Source organism: Dasypus novemcinctus, chromosome 14, assembly GCF_030445035.2.
Source record: "Dasypus novemcinctus isolate mDasNov1 chromosome 14, mDasNov1.1.hap2, whole genome shotgun sequence".
Classification (NCBI taxonomy): Eukaryota; Metazoa; Chordata; class Mammalia; order Cingulata; family Dasypodidae; genus Dasypus; species Dasypus novemcinctus.
The window spans coordinates 83,242,419-83,259,904 of record NC_080686.1 but is presented as its reverse complement, the minus strand read 5'-3'; the positions used below and the strand labels follow the sequence as shown (position 1 = coordinate 83,259,904).

At 39.3% G+C, this 17,486-nt stretch overlaps 1 protein-coding gene across 11 annotated transcripts in view; it reads left to right on the top strand.

Moving 5' to 3' along the window:
• The window catches only part of ENPP2 (ectonucleotide pyrophosphatase/phosphodiesterase 2), a 107,478-nt gene that overhangs the window by 70,960 nt on the left and 19,032 nt on the right, over positions 1 to 17,486 (top strand). For 6 of the 11 annotated variants that reach the window (XM_012520534.4, XM_012520533.4, XM_004480730.5 and 3 more), the window contains 7 exons: positions 3,256 to 3,381; positions 6,563 to 6,594; positions 7,225 to 7,352; positions 10,667 to 10,754; positions 10,917 to 11,004; positions 12,123 to 12,307; positions 15,151 to 15,202. In XM_012520534.4, the coding sequence (XP_012375988.1) occupies positions 3,256 to 3,381; positions 6,563 to 6,594; positions 7,225 to 7,352; positions 10,667 to 10,754; positions 10,917 to 11,004; positions 12,123 to 12,307; positions 15,151 to 15,202 (699 nt within the window). The remainder of the gene's footprint in view (positions 1 to 3,255; positions 3,382 to 6,562; positions 6,595 to 7,224; positions 7,353 to 10,666; positions 10,755 to 10,916; positions 11,005 to 12,122; positions 12,308 to 15,150; positions 15,203 to 17,486) is intronic. The other 5 variants (XM_058275958.2, XM_058275956.2, XM_004480734.5 and 2 more) reach the window with 1 other exon arrangement.

The following is a 17,486-nucleotide window of genomic DNA, read 5'->3' as shown; positions in this document are numbered from 1 at the left end:
GGAATCCTTGTCCTTTGTATCGGTTGCTAGTTAACCTTTCCACCTTTTCTTCAAGTCAGGGAAGGAATCATTAGGCCATGATATGTCCGGAGAGAACCCTGTGTTCACTTTGTTCTACCTCCATATTCTTTCCAGGAAGGGCTATTCTACAAAAATCTGACTCTTATTAAAGTATTGCTAGCAATTTACTTGTGCTGTTAGTGGCCTCCATGTGAATGAGTCATTCAGGTGACAGTACATGGTGCCTGCCAACCACAGCTCCAGAGAGAGCCCACAGAGTTGATTGAGATGGCTAAGCATGATAAGGAGGCAGAAGACAGGATTCTTGGCAAAGAAGTAGGATATAAATAAAAGGCTTTCCCTTTGTTCACTGACGTAAATCAAGGCCAAAACCAGAGGGGCCTGCTAGAATAGAAATGACAGTGAAAGAGAGGAAGAGGCAGTTTGGAAGCAATATTTCTAAGTAGAAAAATTCATGACCACTTTTTCGAGGTGATCAAGAGCATTGCAAATATATTATTATTATAAAGCTGGGAGAGGGGCTGGGGCACCTTAGAGAGCAGACTGAGTTCTGGAGAAAGGCTTCTGCAATTCCAGAACTATCGAATTGAAATAGTAACTCTGGAATACCAGGATGTTCCCTTTTAGCAGAAGGTTGGGAAGAAGATTGGTTGGCTCTTTGGGTATGTTAAAGATGACAGGCAAATCTGCCTAGTCAAAACTCTGCCTCTGGGCCTAAGTTTTCTTTCCAGAACATTCTTCTAGGGGTATAAGATCTATGAGAAACTGAAAAAAAAAAAACTGCAGGGATTAACTTGCTCCTCTGCAGGGACTAAATGTTACCTCCACAAAATCATGCTCCATGAGTTTGGCGTAGTGAAGAGTTGCAGACAGGACAGAGACTTTGGAGGTGTCAAAAGCATTTGGTCGCATGCTGGAGCCAAATATCTAAGAAGCAGATGGGTCTCAAGGAATCACGTGCTGGAACATTGTAAAGGCCATCCATAGATTTTAACCTTGTCTTACCAGAGTGTGGGCTTCTGAGCTGAGTAGCCCCATTTGTAATGTCTTTCTTAAAAACTAGTGTGGGCTTGGTTTTCGGAGCACAGGAGTCAGGATGAAGGGAGTTCAAATGGGATCGTGCCACCCGAGGGCTGTGTGTTATATTGTGTGGCCTCTCCAAGTCTCAGTTTCTTCATCTGTAGAATAAGAAAACTAACCTCTGCTTTACTAAACTGGTCTGGAGAGTGAAGGGTGGTAAAGCTTGAGAAGCACTTAGCACAGTGCCCATCTGTCTTTGAAAGCAAGGTTGGTTGTTAACCATGGGACTGGCATAAGTGTCTTCCTAGATTCCTGGGGTAACATTGTGCTAGAACACAGTGGCTGTTTATTGTTTTTACGTTTTCCTGAGGGCTTAAATGTAAAAAGACAGTATGGTATGAAGATTACTCTCTATCTTGCCCTCTTTTCATTCCAATTTGTATTTTAAAAAAAAAAGAAAAAGCTTGGATCTGGGATCCCAGAAGGCATTAATTTGAATTTTACCAGACACAGGCCAGGCTGGATTATGCATCTTTATTCTAAAACCTTAGGGTGTCCTTTATAGTATCACTTATTTTTCCTTTTAGAGGATATTCGTGGTATGAATTGTGTAAAGCAGTATTTTAACCTGCATAGTTCCAGATCATCTCATAAATTTCAAAAACAGTAATAAAGGTCGCAACAAGCCTCCATTATCTATGATGCTAAGATCTGAGTTTGTTTTTTTTTTTTTTGACATTGATGAGGATATTATCATTGAATGGGAGCCAAGAAGCCAATTTTAGGGAGAAATATTTGTTGGTTAAAAATTTCCCGCTCCAAGACCTCTTTCTGTATTCTGGTTGCCAGCTTCCAGTTCTGACTAATTAAATTGTTTGCACCTAGTTTTCTAGTTTTTTTTTTAAAGATTTATTTCTTTTTCTCTCCCCCCCCCCCCACCCTGCCAGTTGTCTGCTCTCTGTGTCCATTTGCTGCGTGTTCTTTTGACCGCTTTTATCAGTGGCACCGGGAATCTGTGTTTCTTTTTGTTGTGTCATCTTGTTGTGTCAGCTCTCTGTGTGTGCGGCGCCATTCTTGGGCAGGCTGCACTTTCTTTCATACTGGGCAGCTCTCCTTATGGGTCACACTCCTTGCCCGAGGGGTTCCCTTACACGGGAGACACCCCTGCATGGCAGGGCACTCCTTGCGGGCATCAGCACTGCGCATGGGCCAGCTCCACATGGGTCAAGGACCTCCCATGTGGTAGGCGGATGCCCTATCCATTGGGCCAAGTCTGCTTCCCTCTAGTTATTTTATTTTCAGTTTGGGTGGTCACTGGGGCTGACAATTTTCTTTCTCATCTCTTGTTACCAATATTGTTATTTTTCTTTTTTGAGGTGCTGGGGCTGGGGATTGAACCAGGGCTTCGTATGTGGGAAGCTGGTACTCAACCACTGAGCCATATCGGCTCCCCTGTGTTGGTTTTTTCATGCTTGTTGTTTGTTGTTGTTGTTTTTAGGAGGTACCAGGAGCTGAACCTGGGACCCCCCACATAAGAAACAGGTGCTCAACTGTTTGAGCCTCCCGTGTAAGAAGCAGGCACTCAACTGCTTGAGCCGCACTGCTCCCTGCCAATATTGTTTTATCAGCAACATCCAAGGCCACCAATGGAGACAGCAAGGACTTGAGATTATGTCCTCAAGACAGGAGATATATTAGAGAGAGCTAGACAATGATATTTTGTGAAAGAGACACAGAACTATATATTCCAGTTATTTATACCACCCCCAGCTAGGAAGAGTTGGAAGCAATCTAGGAGTTTTTAGTTTTTTTTCATTTTTAAAGAAAAGATCTTTCATAATGGCTGTATAAATAGATTTTGCTTTTAAAATCACAGTTACTTCCTTTGTCTTGGTTATTCTTGCTGAGGGACTTGAAATGATCGTTGGGAGGATACTTCTCAATCTTTTAGTGCTTGCAAGATAACCCTATCAAAATCAAAGTCTTGTGAAAGATACATAAATCAGCATTTACATTTTAAAGTCAACTTAAGAAAAAGAGAGAGCACCTCTCATTAGGTTGTTAAAAACAAATGAACAAGATACCTGGATGTTATCTTCTGAGCAGATGTGGCTCAAGCAGTTGAGAGCCTGTTTCCCACATGGAACATCGCAGGTTCGGATCCTGCTGCCTGTGTTGAGATTGACCGAAAATATTTTTTTCCCCTCCCGACAGGAATGGAAGATGTTACATGTGATAGAACTGAGTTCTTGAGCAATTACCTGACAAACGTGGATGATATTTTTTTAGTACCTGGAACTCTAGGAAGAATTCGATCCAAATTTAGCAATAATGCTAAATGTAAGTTGTTTTTTAAAATTATGAGTTGTTAAAGTAGTAATACAATGGTGTAGGTAAGTCCCTCACATTAGAATACTTGGGTACAAGTCCTAGCTCTACCATTTCTTAGCTGAATGGCCTTTAACAAGTCACTAAAGCTCTGTAGGCCTCAGTTTTATCATCTGAAAAATGGGGATGGTAACAGTAGGTATCTCGTAGGGTTGCTTTGAAAAATAATGTCTCTAAATCACTTAGAACAGTTCCTGGCAAGTAGTAGCATTCTATGAATATTTGCTATTGTTTTTTTTCACATGGAAAATGTACTTAATTTGAGGCATGTCTATAACTCTGCATTTCTGTTTACAAGGGAAAAGATTTTCAACAAGATTTTCAGGCTTGCTCTTTTGTAGAAATAGAGGGTCCTTGACAGTCTTGTGAGAACCGCAGTCTGATGCTGAAGGTTTGCTAGGAGCCTCTCGGCTGCTTTCTATCTTTGTAAAATGATTGGCAGAATCCCGGAGGAAAAATATCAAACTTTGGAAAGCAGCAGCTATTTTGAAGATAAGAACTAAAATTTGAAGAACAATCTTGACACATATTTTACACATTCAGGTTGTGAGATGCCACTGACAAGAGCTTTAATTTGTGGACCGAGATGTTTTAGGTGCTGTCTGCCTAGCTTTTGAGAAGCCCATAGCTTTATTGGAGAAATAAGGCATTTTGGAAAAAAACAAAACAACAGAAAAACTTTGGAGCTTTTAGTCTTGGGAATCAGAAACCATTGACACTGAGCTGAAAGCCTGAGAAAATTGTTTTTCCCAAATTACATTCCTGAGTCAACACAAATGGGAAATGTTCCAAGGTTAGCTCTAGGCAACGTTGTGAAATAAACAAAATGCTGGTGGCTTCTGTGTTCTGGGTGCTTTCCTGTCTTCAATGTACTCTCTTGTCTTCTGTCCATTTGAGACAGCAGGGCCCTCGCCAAAGACTGCAGGCAAGGCACTCGGGTACCTCTTGATTTTAGTGTTTGCACTGGAGGGCTTGTGCAAGAAAGGTTTTGTCTGTTTTGAAGGCATTTCAGACATCAGAAAATGAAATGGGGAGGCTATTTTAGGGGGGAAGAAAAACTTTTCAGGGGCCAATGAAATAAGAACTACCAATAGTTAAATGCTTTGTACTTTACAAAACACTCATATTTGTGATTTCCTTTTGTGAGAGGCAGTAGAGTGGAGTGGTTAAGAGCACAGACAAAGGGGGCAGAATGTCTAGGTTCAAATCCTGGTTCTGCCAGGTGTTCACTCTGTGACCTTGGGTACTTGTGACTTTGTGCCCGGGTTTCCCCATCTGTAAAGCAAGGCTTGTTACGAAGATCAAATGAGAGATTAAACGCATGGGTCTGGACTTAGATGAGTGTTTAGCACATAGTAAAAGCTACAGAAATGTTAGCTGTGAGAATAGTGTCTCCGCACATCACTACTTCAGCTAGCCATGCACACAGTCACATTTAATCCTTCCGATAGCCCTGTGTGATACACATTATTATCCCTGTCATAATGGTTCACAGAGAGGTAATGTACCTTGCTTGGAATAAGGCACAGCTGGAATTATGGCAGAGCTGAGATTTGAATTCAAGTCTCACACTGTGCTAGAGACCTCTTCCCCTAACACAAAGAGGGGACTGTTAGCCTGAGAAGGGGGGATACTTCAGAATTGAGGGATTGGCCTCCTTAATGCGGACTCAATTTATTTCCTCATAATTCTTTGCCTCCCTTTTGGGATTCTGCAGAGGATAAGATTGGCCCAGGCTAGTTCTTTCTCTTTATTACCAAAGACCATGAACTTTCCTGTTTGGTCCCTTGGAGGACTGTGGCTTGTGAGACTAAAGAAGGTAGAGACTAAAAGTGTGGCTTGTTCAATGAGATTACTTGAATTCCACTGTGAAGACTCTTGACCCTTCTAAAGACCTATTTTTATATTGACTTAGTGAGGGCACTGGCAGTATCTACCTTCAGGTTTGTGGTGAATGACCAGAGAGAAAGTGCCAGCAAAGCTCTCACAGAGAGATTGGCATAGGGTAAGGAATCAATTCATGTTAGCCATTACTTATTTGCATACTGTTAAAAGATGAAACTAAAATTTAGTCCCAATTGAAACAGAATATAACCCACATTTTGGATTTGAATCTCCTAACTTTAGAACTAAATTCTGCATTTAGTCTTTGAGGGTATAAATATAAGTGCCCGCAGGACAAGCTTTTTTTTGAGCTTTTTAAATAAATATGAAGAAATATTTATTAATATTAGTGAACAAATATTCATTGAGTGCCTACTATATGACAGATACCGGGGGTATAGCAGCAAATAAAATCAACAGGGCCTGTTGCCCTGGTATTTATATTCCAGGGAGAGCCATGTCATAGCATTTGGTATCGTTTCTGAACCTTTTTGGCTGCTTTCATAATAGCATACTGAAGCAAATTATTTGAAAGCAAAACAAAATCCAACCAACCTACAATCTCCTCCTTTTCCTTACATCTCTCCAAAGGGGACCTTCAGATAATATAGTGCTGTCCACAGTTTATACCCAGCCATCATTTACACAGTTTTGCTTTTAGCTAGTTTAGGGTATCAACTAAAACATCCTTTGTGTGCTGGTAGTGAAAATAAAGGAGGTGACTCCATGTGTATATGCCTGGGGGGAGCAGCTAGCTATGCAATTAACTATGACCGAAGACACAAAACTCCCTTTAAAAAAATAACTCAATGGATTAGATGATTCATCTTTAAGGTGGATGATGTTCTCTTTCAAAGACTTGCAGATAAATAGGAAATTGCATTAATGTCCCAGATGCCCAGCTTAGTTCCTGACATTAAGTTTGCAAATAAACTGAGTCTAGGGTCCAATGGTATCATCAGTGAAACTTAAGGAGCCCATTTACTCAGTGGTATCCAGGTGCCGCAAAAGGAGGAATTCCCTCCCAGAAGAAGAGACCTGGCTCTAGCAGGGCAGTTTACTTTCTTCTTTAGCTGCATTGCATTTACTGAAACATTAAATACCCTCACACAATTTTATGTATTTTTAAAGCACAATGTTAAAAGTACTAGCACTTCTGGGGGAGGAAAAAAGGAAGAATTGAAACTCTCTTGCTATAAAAAATGATTCCTCGGAGTAATCGTCATTATTTCTTTCTCTCTTTGAACAGATGACCCTAAAGCCATCATGGCTAATCTTACGGTAAGTATTTGAGTCACCAGGCCTCTGACCTCAGAATGGCTTCCACAGCGTCTCCTCCTGTGTCCACCTCTCCAGTGGGACAGGGGAGCATTTTCCTCACCACCCTGCCATCCTGTATATCTGTTTCCCTAAGAGCATTCAAAGCCTTGAGCTTGTGAACAGCTAGCTGCAGGTCTTAATTGCCTTGGCAATGATTGTGTTGAGAGGAGGTGATCCTTCCATTAGCACTGAAAAGTAACCATTCGTGATCAACAAACCTTCGCTCTCTCTGAAACAGATCTGCCCACCTTGGTTCCTCGATCCAGTAAAAAGCACCCAAGCATATAAATCACACATCCCCCTACCCCGACCCCCACCCCTTGATTTGAAGCTCTTGGAAAGGCCTTGGAGTTTGGGTTGCTCTCACTGATGGCCTCAGGAGTCAGGAATGTATCTTGAAAATTCCTAACTCCCCCGTTAACCTGCCATATCATCTTCAAAGTTATCTAATCCCCTGGTGAACCTATTTGTTTTCAGTGTGTATTATTTCCCTTGCCAGCCTTTTGTTTGACTTAAACCCTCATTCAACTTTTTAGCGAGGGAATATCGAGGATTGTTCCATATAAGGCCCCAATTTCCATTATATTTCAGTGTAAAAAACCAGATCAGCACTTTAAGGCTTATATGAAGCAGCACCTTCCCAAACGTTTGCACTATGCTAACAACAGAAGAATTGAAGACATTCATTTATTGGTGGAGCGCAGATGGCATGTTGCAAGGTAATTTGGGTATTGGCTATCCCTTTCTCATCTTGACAGCCAACTCTTTGGCACCTGGAATACCTTAAGGTCCTTTGCTATCAGAAAGAGGAGCAAGGTTAGGGAAAAGGAATCTCAGGTGGAAATCTGTTTCCAAAGATTTTGCAAGCTAAATAATTAAAGCTGAGATGATACATCCCTGTGAGGTGATGCATCTCCATGTTTCTGTGTGTGTGTGTGTGTGTGTGTGTGTCCCTCTCTCTTTCATTTTTGGAATTTACCTTCTAGCCTTTACTCTTAGTACTTGAGTATGACAAAAGAATGATTGGGACCTTGTCTTAGGACACTGGGTTGACTTGATTTCAGTTGACCAGTCTTCGCCTGTAGCAGTGTTTATAGAGGACTTCAGGAAATGTGAGTCTTAGAACCACTGTTATTGTGAATGTTTTACATTGCCTTAAATATTTCAGGTATTTGCTTTCTTTTGCATTACAAAAGACTTTCCCATATTAGAAGGACACACTCTGATAGGCAGTGTTTAGTATTGAACAGACTGTTCCTTGCTTTTCAATCTAGTATAGAAAGCTTCTGAAGGTGATCACCTCTCCCAAGGAGTTATTCCTTAAGGATTTATCTGTTTGTATACAGACTTGACAGGAGCTTTCCTCCATTCATTCTTATTCCAATCTCAAGAAAAGTGTTGTGAATCAGTCTATAAGCAGTAATTGTACATACTCTACATGCATTCTAGGTAGGTTCTCTAATGAGTAACAAGGGAGAATAAAATAATGAGAAAATTTTGATCCTTTAGAAACTAGTATCTGTATAGTACACTTTGAAAACCGTATGTGACAAATGTATGAATATCCTGTTGTAACAATACAAGGGAATACATAAGAGTTAAAGTATGGAGAATTATAAAGAGATATTTGAACACCAGAAATTATTGGAATAATTTAGAATAAACATGGGGAGCCTTCATAAAAAACTTACAAAGATGTGACCAACATGGTTTGGCTGAAAAGGGGGGTCTCTGCAGGACCTTTTTTGTGTGGGACAACTTGGGAGAGAGGGAAAACCCAATGTAGGGCTCTGTTGGTAGGTTTTAGCTGAGCAAAGCACAGTATTTAAATAGAAGTTAAGTGAAAGATGATGAAAGGTGAGAACGTCCCCTTTCAGAGGTAGATGCTATTCTTATATACCAAAGCCAGGAATTTTTTTTTTTAAATTTGAAAAGTTGTGAGTTTACAAAACAATCATGCATACAATATATGCATTCCTATATATGCCCTACCACCAACACCTTACTTTGTTGTGTCACATTTGTTACAATTAATGAAAGAACATTGGCATAATATTATTCATAGTCATAGCTTATATTTGGTGTGTTTTCCCACAAACCATCCTATTATTAACACCATGTATTAGTATAGTGTATTTGTTATAGTTCATGAGAGAACATTCTCATATTTGTACTGTTAACCATAGTCCATCATTCACCATGGGATTCACTGTGTTATATGGTCCCCTGCCTTGTACAATCCATCTAAAATGTGCCCTCAGTGACTCTCAATTTCATCACAGAATTGTGCTGTCATCAGCCCATTCCATTTCAGAATGTTTTCATTATTTGAAAAGGGAAAATCCCATATCTTCTTATACACCCCCATTACTGACTCTTAGCATTGATATAGTACTCTTTGCATTGCTGTAAAAATATTACAATATTACTGTTAACCTATAGTCTATATGTAACATTAGTTCTATTTTTCCATGTATCACCATATTCTTAACACCTTGTAATAGAGGAACATTTTTGTGTTTGTACTATTATACACAGTCATCATCTACCATTGAAATCCTATGTTTTACAGTCCCTAGATTATCCTCTAGCTTTCTTTCTATTGACATCAACTTCCCTAGATGATCCCTTTCAGCCACAATCACATTTCTAAATTAGCAGTATTGATTATACTCACTCTAATGTGTTACCATCAACTCTAACCATTTCCCCACATTTACAATCCCCTTATTAAACATTCTGTATACATTTAGCATCAGCTCCCCCTTCTCAATCCACATTCTACCTTCTAGTAACCTATTAGAATATGAGTTTAACTCTGTGAGTTTACTCATCATATTTAGTTCATATTGGTGAGACCAGACAATATTTGTTCTTTCGTGTCTGGCTTATTTCACTCAGTGTAATGTCCTCGTTTCGTCCATGTTGTCATATGCATCTCAACTTCATTTCTTCTTACAGCTGAATAGTATTCCATTTATGTATATACCACATTTTGTGTATCAGTTCATCGATTGATGGACATTTGGGTTGTTTCCATCTTTTAGCAATTGTGAATGATGCTGCTATGGACATCGGTGTGCAAATGTCTGTTTGCATCCTTGCCAAGCCATGCATTTTAATTGGCAGTAATATGTTTTATTTAACTCTTGTATTGTAGAATTCTAATATGTACATATCTTATTATCACAAACTGAAGATACTTAAGAGTGGGGACCCATATCTTACATTTCCTTTTTTACCCCAAAGCACTTGACTTTGGTGCTATCTACCCTCTAGGTATGTAGGAAATATTTATACTAATAAACATGAAATTGTTTGGAAAGGGGCCATATGACGCTGAAGCAAAAGGTGTTTTCTTGTCACAAGAAAGAAGGTCAAATGGTCTTGATGTCTAGTGGCCAATATTTCCATTTTCTGTTTCTAAATAGAGATATTGTCTATGTGAAACCAGGTTTTATTAGATATGTCACTATTACTGTTAAGTTACTACTCAGTTGTATTCTCTAGTTGTATTATACTGATATTTGTGTGCAAACATTTTTATGGAATATAGATATCCATGGTTAAAAATGAGCTATTTTAAAAGTGACTGCTGAGTACTTGGCATTGTGCCTAGTGATGTGTATATAGAAGCGAGCCTGTCAAACACTGACCTAGCAGTCGAGGACCTCACAACCTTGGGACTAGTGGAATAAACTGTTCATAGGTTTCCATTTTTCCTGGGGTAATAGTTAAAGCAAAAGCACTTAGGAGAATGAACAGCATGTCTTCTCATACTACATGGGTGATGCAATTAAAATAGAGACAAAAATACTTTTTTAAAAGCAATTTTATTGAAATATAGTCAGAATCATACAATCCATCCAAAGTATACATTCAGTGTGTTTTAGCATAATCAGAGTTGTGCATTCATCACCACAATCAATATTTTAAAATCCATTTCTTAGATCTTCTTAATGCACTGAAATTGGCTTTTTATCAGAGTGATTTAATGAGAAATCCCAACTAATTTTCAATTGCTTCAATGTAGGAAACCTATGGATGTTTATAAGAAACCATCGGGAAAATGTTTTTTCCAGGGAGATCATGGATTTGATAACAAGGTCAACAGCATGCAGGTATGAGTATGGAACCGTGAAATGAAAATATGTTGTAGTGATTCTTGGAAAGGATGGGGAAGGGTGGGGTGAGGGATGTTGCATGGTATTTGTGAATAGAAGCTGGGTTGTTACCAGACCTTAGCAATGTATAATTGATTTAATTTTCTTTTCTCTTTGAAGACTGTCTTTGTAGGTTATGGCCCAACATTTAAGTACAAGACTAAAGTGCCTCCATTTGAAAACATAGAACTTTACAATGTTATGTGTGGTAAGTGACTTTTTAACCAATGCTAATGAAACAGTTCTTAGTTAACATGAACTTCGTCAGTGTCGCAGAAAGAAATGGAGTATCTGTATTCTGAGACTACCTCATTCCTTCTACCCTCACCACCATCAAAATGTTGTACCTTGACTATTGGTTGCAAGGACAGAATATCATTCCCTTCTAAGGCTTTTTTGTCTTCCTTCAACAGCTGACTAATGGGGAGTTTTCACAGTGTTGCTCTTGGCAGCCTCTGGCTGATCCAACATAGCATTCCAATTTGACACTGCTGGTAAGAAACTTGGTGAAGCAAGAGTTCGGCACAGAGCTTTCTCCCACTTCCATCTCTTATATTGCAGCCCAGTTAAACTTTTGCCAGCATGCATCCTGGCCAGTTATTTATGTGCTTCTAATTATTTTTCTTCCTTGAGCTTCTAGTTCCTGAATGAGGACAACTTTTCCTATTTAGCGAAGGTGTGCCAGTCTGGTGGTTAGAGGGGGAGTCTGTGAGTCGGGTCTCCTGGGTTCTTTTCCCATCTTGGCTGCTGGCTCTCCCCTGCCCTGCCTCTCAGCTTAGGCAAGTCACTGTGTGCCCACTTGGCAACCATTCACTTGCTATGAAATCAGCCTGTTCATCTCACAGTGGCGCTTCAAGGCACAGGGCCAAAGCCTCCTCTTGCCCCCACACTTCTGTAGAGTGCATTAGAGGGCACACTTGTGACTATTTATTGATTGCAAGTCTTGTTTTGAAATATGGGATTAAAAAGGCCCATAGAAGTGCAGAAAGGCACTGCTGGCCCCGTTTTTCTTCTCAGGTTGTAACTCTCGCAGACATAGGCAATGGCTAAGGAAGGCCTTATTCCTCACTCTTTTTTCTTTTTGGGTATGTCTCTCCCTCTGGTCAAGCAATGAACATGGTTGTTTGAGACAACTGAGGCAAGACATCATTAGGCTAGAGGGGTTCAGGGAGTAAAAAGAGAATGTCAACCATCTTAATTTTGTCTCATCCAATTCTGATTTGTGTTCATAGTTTTCAGGCCATTGGAAACTGGATGGTTTTGATTCTTACCATACCTCATCAAAAAACATTAAAGAAACACCTGGCCCCTTTTCTTTCTTATCAGATCTCCTGGGATTGAAGCCAGTTCCTAATAATGGGACCCATGGAAGTTTGAATCATCTCCTGCGTACTAATACCTTCAGGCCAACCATGCCAGAGGAAGTGACCAGACCCAATTATCCAGGGATCACATTCCTTCAGTCTGATTTTGATCTAGGCTGCACCTGTGATGATAAGGTAGAGCCAAAGGTAGAAATAATCTTTTTGCTTATCATAGAGAAGCTTGTTGGGTGGAGAGTAGTGTGTCCAATAGCACCTTCTGTGATGATGAAAATGATCTCTGTGCTGTCCAAATAGCCACTAGCCTCATGTGGCTTTTGAATACTTGTGATGTGGCTAATGTGACCAAGGAACTGAAGTTTTCATTTTGTTTCATTTAATTATTTTAAATTTAAATTGAAAGAGCCACATTTGGCTTGTGGCTCCCTTACTGGACAGAACAGGAATTGACAATATGAGGCAAAATGTAGAATTTATGATGTTATTCACTGGAGTCAGTATTCCCAACCAAAGGATTTTCTTTCTTTCAACCATGGTTCACATTGGTGTTAGTCAGGATCCTGAAAGGAAACAGATGACTGACCTGTGCAGAAAAGGTTTTTAAGGACTTTTAAAGGACTGCTCCTAATATGTTTAATAAGAGCACTGTTTACAAAGGCTGGGTAAGGTTGAGAGAAGCCAACTGGGATGGTGAAGCATCCTGGGACTGACAGGTTATTACTCCTATGCCAGAAGGGTAATGGGAGGAGCAGTTTCCACTACACAGGGAGCTGCCTGGGAAGGAATTGTGGTATTTGGTAAGGGGTGTGCTAATCCACTGCAACCAGGTAGCGAGGGATCTGAGGAGTACATACATCTGCCTCTTCCTCCTCTAATCTCCTGCTGGTGCTTCCCATTGGTGGAACCCATCAGGAAGCAAGGGCAAACATCTTTGATGCAGTCTCTAGAGGGCAGCCTTTCTGGGCAGAGGACATGGTGAGGAAGACTCCAGAAATGGGTCTCAGAGGCAAATGGAGACTATCCAGCACACCATGTTTTGGTCAATTTTGAACACCAAACTACAAGTGTTTCGCAGTAATTTCCTTACTGAATTTTGTATTGATCAAAGACCTTCATAGTTGCCAGTCTGCACTTATGATAAATAGGAAATAACCTGTGTTACCACACTGAATTGATGTAATTCCACTCTAAAGCAAGGAAATCTGATGTTTCGGCCTGTGTGACCTTATTATGAGTACATATGTGATTTTTTTATTTGACTTCAGAACAATTGGAAGTAGTTGTTATGTTACCCCTCATCCCCTTCCTCTACCATTTGCTACCTTCCAGGACTCCCAGGGGTCTAGGAGTCAGTGGGAGGCTCACTACTGGAGAAATTCAGTTTGCTCTCTGTCTTCCCCGTCCTTGTTTTCCTTTCTACTTTTGCTCCTGACAAGAACCAAGGAAGTTAGTTAATATAAAAGAGGTCATTTGAAAAGGTTACCCTTTGAAAAATTTCCCAGATATAGTTTTAGAGGAATCTATTAGTTGTATCTTATTTTCTGAATTACCTTTCTCTGGGAGCTAAAGAAATCTTTGGGATATCTTGTCTTAAATCATTTTAGAGAAATTTGACTTGCCTTTGTTTTGTCTATGGGTTTATGCAAAAGACTACTTTTCTTTTCTTGGAAAAAAAATTTTCAGGCTTATATCTCTCTACATACATTGTAAGAAAGAAAACATTACAAATTTAATCGAAGCTCCATGTATACCCTCCACTCCATCCCATCTCCTCTCTACCCCAGACAAAATTAGTATCTTGAATCTAGTGTGTCTCTATGTTTACTCCATAATATATATCCCATAAATATCTTACATAATCTTTAGTATAGCTCTCTTAAATAATATATGTAAAATTTTGCATAATATAAATTTTATATAAATGCTATTTATTATACTATATGAATTCTATCATTGTTTTCCTCATAATTATATTTTTTGAGATTTTTGTATGTTAATGCATAAAAGTTGAGTTCATTTTTACTAGTATTTAATTGTGTAAGTATACCATAATGATTTAATTAATTTTCCTATTTGAGAACGTTTGGTCATTTCCAACATTAGCTCTTACAAAAGTGCTGCAATTGACATTATTGCAGGTGTTCTTTTGTACTAATATGCTAGAGTACCCTTAGGATAGATAGTGAGGGGAAGAGTTGCTGAGCCATTACTTTTCAGCTTTGGAAAAAGTGATTTCACAAATTAGTTTGGGAATCACTTTAGTGGACCTAGGATCAATCTGATATATTGAGATCTTATTCTAATTAATTTACATTATAGTTCCCAAATAATCATCATTATCAAGATGGGAAGTTGGTACCATGATTATCTACAGTTTTAAGAAAAGAGAACAGAGTTGTCGAGAACTTCAAGAAGATACATTGACTTTAGAGCTATTAGGAAGTTTAATTTAAAATGTTTGAGATAGGGAAGCGGATGTGACTCACCTAATAAGAGCATCTGTCTACCATATGGAGTGTCCAGGGTCCAATCCCCAGGGCCTCCTGGCCCATGTGGTGAGCCGACCCACGCGCAGTGCTGCCACGTGCAAGGAGTGCTGTGCCATGCAGGGGCGCCCCTGCATAGGGGTGCCTTATGTGCAAGGAGAGCTGCCCTGTGTGAAAAAAGCACAGCCCTGCCAGGAGTGGTGCCGCACACAGAGAGGTGATACAGCAAGATGATGCAACAAAAAAGAGACGCAGTCTCCCAGTGCCGCCTGATAATGCAAGTGGATGCAGAAGAGCAACAGCGAATGCACACAGAGAGCAGACAACAAGGGGAAAGGGGAGAGAAATAAATAAATAAATCTTTAAAAAAAGTGTTTGATATAAAGTAGTAATTTCTCAATAAGGCTTATTATGCTAACTGATGTTTAGGATCCTCTTTTAAGCTTACCCAAGGTGCTAAGTAGAGAGAAAACTATGGGAAAGAAAGAACATTTCTGATATACTTCTTTTTTTCTTCCCCCTTTCTTCTGGTTTTCATACATGAAGAACAAATTGGATGAACTCAACAAACGCCTTCCTATGAAAGGATGTACAGAAGGTAAGGGGTTTATGCAAAGGACAATCAGACACATTTTATTTTCCAGTTTTCAAAAGTTGAAGAAACTTCTTACTTACCTTAGAGAATATGCACAATATATTTTAAAATTACAAATTAGATTGCAAAGTGATTTTTATATCTATCTGGCAAAGGCTGCTGGTTTATTATACATACCCAAGAAGCTAATAGTATAATCGAAAAAATCCCCTCTAATAGCCTTTTAAAACCCCTGAAAAAGACATTCATTCTGTATCTGAGGAGTTATAAGTTAAGATCACCATGGGGATTCTTATAAAAGAAGTTGTAGTCACAATTATAAATAATAATAGAAGCTCACTTACCTAGAAAGTTGGTGTGTGTGTTGTGGTGGAAGGAGATACACAGAAGAAACCTCAACATAAATGATCACCGTTAACCCTAACTTAGTCTCCTCTTCTTTATATGCAATGATAACAATCATGTGTGATTCAACTTTGCAAGCTTATGCTTTGATGAAAAAACCCCCCAAGGCACAAAAAAATAAAATACAACGAACAAACAATCGAAAACAGCCCTCAACTCTCAGCGGTTTGTACCAGGAAAAATATATTTCTTGCTTGCACTTCAGGCCCAGTGTGGCCCTGCCCATGTCCATTCTTTATTCTGGAGTCCAGACTGAAGGAGCAAGCCCTGCCTGGGCCTGTCTTTTTTCTGGCAGAGGGAGAAAGGCATGGCAGCACCATGGAATGGGTCTTTGTCCCTCAGCTTTTGTATGGCTATGTCACTTCCATTCGCAGGTCACTGGCAGAAGCCAAGGCAAAGATGCAAGTGGGATGGATGAATAAGTATACTCTTTCCATAGGGCTGCTGTCCTGTAATTGGTGGCAGCTGGGGGGAGTATATCATCCTGTTACAGAAGGGTAGTGCATAACTGGGAAAAATTATACAATCTACCACACAAGCTCTATCTTGTGATTTTGAAGTTCCAGGAAACTGGATGAAAATAGAAGGAGAGGAAAAGACCCTTACAATTACTATAGTAGATGGGATAGCATGTGATAACAGCAAGGGAATGGCTAAAATTTTATTTAAAAGACCTTAAATAGGCAGTCCCAAGACATGTAGTAAAGAGCATACAGTCTAATTCTCCTGAGAGCATCACTTACTGTTACACAGGATTATAATTAATATTGATAATATCAATATGGTTTTGTGCAAAGAAAAGAAATTGTATTAAATTTCTTTTTACAAAAGCAACAGGTTGTTTAGAGAGATTTGCCTCCAGTGGTTTCAATCATGTAGTTTTGTGCTTAAAAAGGGTAAGCATTAAGCTACCCAGAAATAAGTTGTTCCCAAAATTATAATTAAGGATTATATTTTGTGTCCTCTTAAAAATTATACATTTGCCTTATCACATCATATCTCCCCACCTTCACAAAGCAATGAAGGTTTTTTCCTATTGACTTCATTAGTGTACATATGGTTTTGTTTATCATACGCGTAGCTTCCAATCTGATTAAGTAGAAGCAAGGAAGTCAGTATAAGATCTTATTTACTTGACTTATTTTCCCTCTTTACAAAGATCCTCATCTGTCTCCTCCTTCCCTTTCCTGGATTATCACATCCTTCTTTCCCCTTTGATCATAGAACACACAGACCCTTTAGTATGTAATTGAATGAATATTGCTTAGAAGATAGGACTTTGTTTGTAGAAGGATATACAAATCCTTCACAAATTCTACCAATGATTTTGAGATGCCTGATACCTAGCCTCCAGTGGAATCAGAGTGTCTTAATATCATGGAGTCATAATTATCATAGTATCATAATTATTAGAAAAATTGGAAGATTGCAAGGGCTAGGGGGTTAGAGGCTCAGGATTCAAGTCTCAGTTATCAAGGTAGAGAAATAGTAATGAGATGTTTCTCATGGAAAATTCACCAATGAAATAATTAATTGTAATAGCAATTTAAAGGACTCCTATGATTTCTCTGATTTAAACTCTGATTATTTGTGGAGGTAAAACATTTCTGTCTTTGGAAAAACAATTCCTATATATATTTAGTTTGTTGGTGGAAGTGTACTCATGCAACAAAACCAGTCTCACAGCTCAGCATAAACAGTATCCACAAACTTTGGTGCATTAGAACAAGAGGCATCTTCTCAGAGAATCACTGATCCAGGGATGGAGGGAGCAAAAGTCAGTGATTGACCCTCCACTGCTCTGCTTGGAACTGAACATAGGTGTCTATTTAAGATAATTTCACATCCTGGGAGCTTATCTACTTTCATGGAAATGGACCCT